Source organism: Juglans regia, chromosome 13 (genome assembly GCF_001411555.2).
Source record: "Juglans regia cultivar Chandler chromosome 13, Walnut 2.0, whole genome shotgun sequence".
Taxonomy (NCBI): Eukaryota; Viridiplantae; Streptophyta; class Magnoliopsida; order Fagales; family Juglandaceae; genus Juglans; species Juglans regia.
Genome location: NC_049913.1, coordinates 24,495,127 through 24,500,202, shown reverse-complemented (window position 1 = coordinate 24,500,202; position 5,076 = coordinate 24,495,127). Strand labels below are relative to the sequence as shown.

The 5,076-nt window shown below is 34.7% G+C and overlaps 1 protein-coding gene across 2 annotated transcripts; it reads right to left on the bottom strand.

Moving 5' to 3' along the window:
- Positions 1 to 1,785: 1,785 nt before the first annotated feature.
- On the bottom strand, positions 1,786 to 4,858 carry LOC108985322 (protein HHL1, chloroplastic). 2 transcript variants are annotated; one of them, XM_018957580.2, is made up of 6 exons: positions 4,472 to 4,858; positions 3,677 to 3,814; positions 3,165 to 3,251; positions 3,015 to 3,062; positions 2,284 to 2,426; positions 1,786 to 2,134 (listed from the first exon to the last, which is right to left on the bottom strand). In XM_018957580.2, the coding sequence occupies exons 1-6, from the start codon at positions 4,739 to 4,741 to the stop codon at positions 2,122 to 2,124; spliced, it is 699 nt and encodes a 232-aa protein (XP_018813125.1). In that variant the 5' UTR covers positions 4,742 to 4,858; the 3' UTR covers positions 1,786 to 2,121. The 2 variants fall into 2 exon arrangements, with proteins under 2 accessions (XP_018813125.1, XP_018813126.1); XM_018957581.2 differs by lacking the exon at positions 1,786 to 2,134 and having other exon boundaries at positions 2,280 to 2,426; positions 4,472 to 4,845.
- Positions 4,859 to 5,076: the final 218 nt, after the last annotated feature.

Genomic DNA, 5,076 nt, shown 5'->3' with positions numbered 1-5,076 from the left:
ATGAGTATAAGAGAAAATGTAGTTGATTGAAAAAAGAATTTATTTTATTTATTTGAATAAAATATTAATAAAAAATGATTTAGGGAATGAATAGTGGTTCCCTAAATAACCACTGTTCATTTCCTAAATCAAAATCCTAAAATAGGGAATGGGATGGAAGGGAGTTTTTGAAATTTTTCCTAAATTTTTCTCTATAATTTAGAGATAATAGTGATATGGAGAATGGGATGGGAATGCTCTTAGTGGAGATTAATTTTACCGTATTAATTTCCTAAACATGAATATGTAATTTTTCTTAGTTACAATGAAGTTGGAGAAAATGTCTAATTTACTTGTGGCTGTACATATATGTTTGATGTTTTACGTGGAGTTTTCATAGATTTCTTGAATATATATATATATATATATATATATATATGAATTGTATAATTTTTAGTTGATGATGTTTAGAACTTTTATAAAATGGTTTACATCAACATTTCTAAGTATACTGCAGTCGTTATCAAGTGATAAATCGTGTATCGAGGCAAGTATGCTGAGTTATTCTTACATTTTTATTAGAAGTTTCTGAGCTCTTTATTTTTATTAAGCATATTTATAAAAACTTTTATGTAAGTAGTCATGGCATATTTATAGAAACTTCACGTGAATTATAGTATAGTTACATGAAATGATATAGATTTTATAATAGTATCGTCATTAAATTATGTATGGGAGGATAACTATACTAAAAGATAATGAGAATATGTAGAACCTAAATGAAAAAGTAAAAGGGAATGATAACTACACCAAAGTACATTGAGAAGTTGTAGATCATTGCCAATGAAGAGGAGTTTATAAGAAGGATAGCTGCCATTGAAGGGGTAGTTCCCTATGTGAATGAATTTTTGGAAGTGCATCTCTACATGGTATAAGATTTTAAATTTACACCCAATGCTATGGTTTTATTTATTGTTTACATTTTTTGAGGCTGCTTAATCAATCATACTAACGGATCCATGAACTTACCTTCCACCCGTAAAATTTTATTTTACAGATGTTAAAGAGGAGCATGCCAAAAAGGAGGCTTAGAGGACAAGTGGTAGGGTTAGAATGAGAGATGGAATAATTAGGATTTTATCTGAAGTTTTTATGAATGAACAATTTGAGTTAGTTAATGTTTTGAACTCACATTATATATGAAGGTTTTAGTTCATTTTTCCCTCATTAATATTTAAGTTACCATTGTGAAGTAAATAGAATCACCCAACATATTTAGAAAATTTAGGGCTTGATACTTGGAATATCTCAGAATTTTATAAATAGTAGTGAAATGACTTAAGTAAAAATATTTTATTGAGTTTGGAAAAAGACTAATGCTATACACCACACTACCATCCTACTTTCTTCCCACTATGTAAGATGTGACATATTTATCACCATTAGATGATAAAGAATCATAAAATAAACGATCATTCAATGGTGACAAATGTATCACATCATGTATAATGAGATGAAAGTGAGATGGTGATGTGGTGTATAGAATTTTCCTTTAGAAAATGAGAGAAAAATTTGAATAAAAATACTAAAGTTAAAAAATTGTTTAAATATAATTTTTATTTTGACGTTTATAAAAGTTGTATTAATTTTTGTGTTTGGTTTTGAAGTTTGTAAGAATTGTATTGATTTTCATGTTTGAATAATGATTGGATAACGATTAGATGAAAAATTTTAAAATTTGAAATTAAAAAGTGTTTTGTGTTTGAGTGATGCTTGAGAATGAAATTATTTGAAAATACTCTCATATAGTGTCCAAACATGCCTAAAATGTATGTCTCCCTAACTATAAATACAAATGCAAAACAGTATTCTCATTTCTCACCAAGCTGCTAAAAAGGCGATTTAACTGAACCCCATTCGGTAGAAAAGATGGTGCGACATATCATGTACATGCCTTAAAACATGCTAAATTTTGCAGTTAAACAGAACTATCAAAGAATAAAAAGTTTAGATATAAGCATCTAAATAAACAACCGTACTTTAAATTTTCGACCTTCGAGCGCACCGTACACTGAAGGATTGAGGCTCTAGCAAAACCAGTGACCGCAATGACATGCAATATAAATGGTTTCTTCTCCATCATCAGCCTTTAACCCTGGAAACGAAATTACAGTCATTGTAATGGTTAAAAAGAGTCGATATCTACGAAGAGGATTAAAAAAGGCATGAGCAGCTGAGTCAGCATATCAATTAGCAGAATAGAGATGGAGAGCAAACATATCTTTAGCCATCAATTAAACTCACTTCGCTTTCTCTTTAGACTTTTCCTCTAACTCATCTGTTGTGCTAGAATTCAGAGCTGTCAGCTTCCCAAAAGATTCTTTTGCATCCCCGAAGAAGTCTTTCACTTTATCAAGCACCGTTTTGAGCTCATCTTGCGTTGGCAGCTGAATATTAGATTCAGAAGCATAAAGATACTTAAATCCTTCAGACTCTGTTCTGAGATGAATAAAGAACACATAGCACATGACCTAATAGACCATAACTGTATTCATATTGTAACTAGACTCAAGGTAGTTTGCAATCTTTTTCAGACAGTGAGCTCTCAATCCACCTAAATTTAGTAGGTGTTATACGAAATACACCAAGTCTTTTATGATATTCGAAAATGCACCTGGAGGCCAGTATTTAGAGTGGTCATAGGAAGCAGTATTGTAGACCCCAACAATCCCTTTTCACAATAACGCTCCCCAAAATCGAACATAGGATCCATGGCTATGATACCACTTGTCAGATCGTGAGTTGTCGATCTACCTAAAACTAATTGATATTATGGAGGCACATTCAAGTCTTTTATGGCTTTCAACATTACAGCCCACATGCATTTTTCAGAGCAATTACAGGGAGCGGTATTATGGACCCCAGTAATCTTAAATGTTAGGCTATTTGCCAATGTGAATATCTGATACTCTAAATTCTAACATCAAGTTAAATAACGACAACATGACATGAAAAAGTAAAATACCAATCCTCACCTCAATAACATCTGTGGTAGAAAGTGCAGCTCTCACATTGCCATTTTCCTGCAGATTCAGTACTCCTACAACTTAAAAGAAGGATGACAAATTTGTTCTCATATATCATAGGGATCTTTCATCGTAAAGTAGAGGTTATAAACCCATTACCACTATTTTGTAACCATATCTGAAGTCAGTAGCTGTTCGCAATACACGATACTGCTTAAATGCCGTCTTTTGTATTGCCTTCTCATCCTATTGAAATTATACACCAGCTGTCAGTAGGGTGTGAAAAGTTTGGTATCCATGAAATTTATTGGCCATCATATCAGTATGAGATACACAATCTAAGCTTCACATTTGGTTAGCTGAAGACAGAATCTTTATGAGTCATTCTTGGCAGCAGTGGTAGGGAAGTTCCCAACAAAGCATCATATAGTTCCAAACACACAATGCTGTGTAACAAAGCAAAATATGTAACAGTGGTGTGCACTACTCGTTCATTGATACATGACCGCAGAGTGTGGCACTTGACAATAAAACCAGACATGACACAATTTGGGCAAGCTTCCCCACATACAGAGTCAGTACACTTCTTTCTTGATTGAAAATATATTCATAATAACAATGGTAAATTACAAAAAAAAAACCAAAAAAATCTCAGTGAAGACTGAACTTACACGGTAAATAACTGCCGCAAGATTTCTAGCAAGTGTATCTTTGTATATGTATTTCCCCAAAAAGTTATCCTTGGCTGCAACCATGATTTTGGCAGTGGTGCCACCTGTAATTAGGCTAAGTGGATACCAAAGATAAACCTGTACAAATAGCCAGAACTTCAAGATATGCTCATTTAATATGAAATATTATTCGATTTCTGAAAATTTTTATCAAAGAGACATGAAAATCTAAGAACTAAAATGTCAATGGTAACAAACCAATGGCCCAGATTCCATTGCCGGCTACCTCTGACTGGGGCAGAAATTAGAAACAACCAAAGTACGAAACCCCACAAGCACATCAAACTTGATTACATGCAGGAAAGCACTGTAATGAAACATTTAGCATTATGATGGAACATTTATTGGAAGATAAAGTAAGTAACAAGATTGTTCGTGTACACAGAAACATATAATAAAGGAAACTCCTTGCAACAATAACAGCCAATTTCTTAGTTCACAATCACACAGACCATCACAGAGAATAAGATCAAAGTGGGTTTACTTTCAAGAAATCATTTCTAGCTGCCAGCTTCAGTAAATTAACACCCCGGGAAAGGGGATTAAAATGTAAAGAATAACTTCCTCTAACTTGAGCATATTAGTTGGGAAGTTATAGAAAAAGGGGGGAAAAACAAATTGTCCATTGGCTTCCCAAAATAGAACTCTCTATTTTCCATAGAGAATTCTCAGCATCCAAAAAGAGATTAAAACAAAGAGCGATTAAGATAAAAGGGAAAGACAAAGAAAACACACATTAGCTATACGAATGAAGATGACAAATCTGGGGTTGCCGTCGTCTTCTATTTTGGGCAAGGAAGGAGGCGGCTGCCTCTGAAACTGACGAGCTTGCATTCCTTTTCTTCCCTTCGCTTGAACCACCAACACGTGCTTCTGCCTCTGCTGAGGCTGCTGGGTCATTCTCCTAGAAGAACAGAGTGAATGCTTGACTAACCCATCTTCAATTGTCCTCGAACTCGATAAGGGAAGCCGAATCAGCGCGTTCAGAGACATACCCACCTCCATTTCTCACTTACTGCAACTCAATCTTCGATGTGTTTTCCTTGTATTGCGAGGTGAATTGGGGGTGCAAATCATCGTGTTTAATGAATGTCCGAGGGGATCTTATCCACTCTAGCCCCGAGTTCTCACAGGGAATGGAGTGGGACACACGGAGATTTAGCAGTCATACACGTGGCAGATGTAGGGCCAAAAATTGTGGTCCCACAAGGAGTTCGACGAATGCCTCACGGAGCAATTTTACCGGATGCAAGTCCACACGGGCAAAATGGTCAGAGATTCAGAGCCAGTTGTGAGTTACACAATCCACGTATTGCTCCGTTGGGATATTGAGATAATCT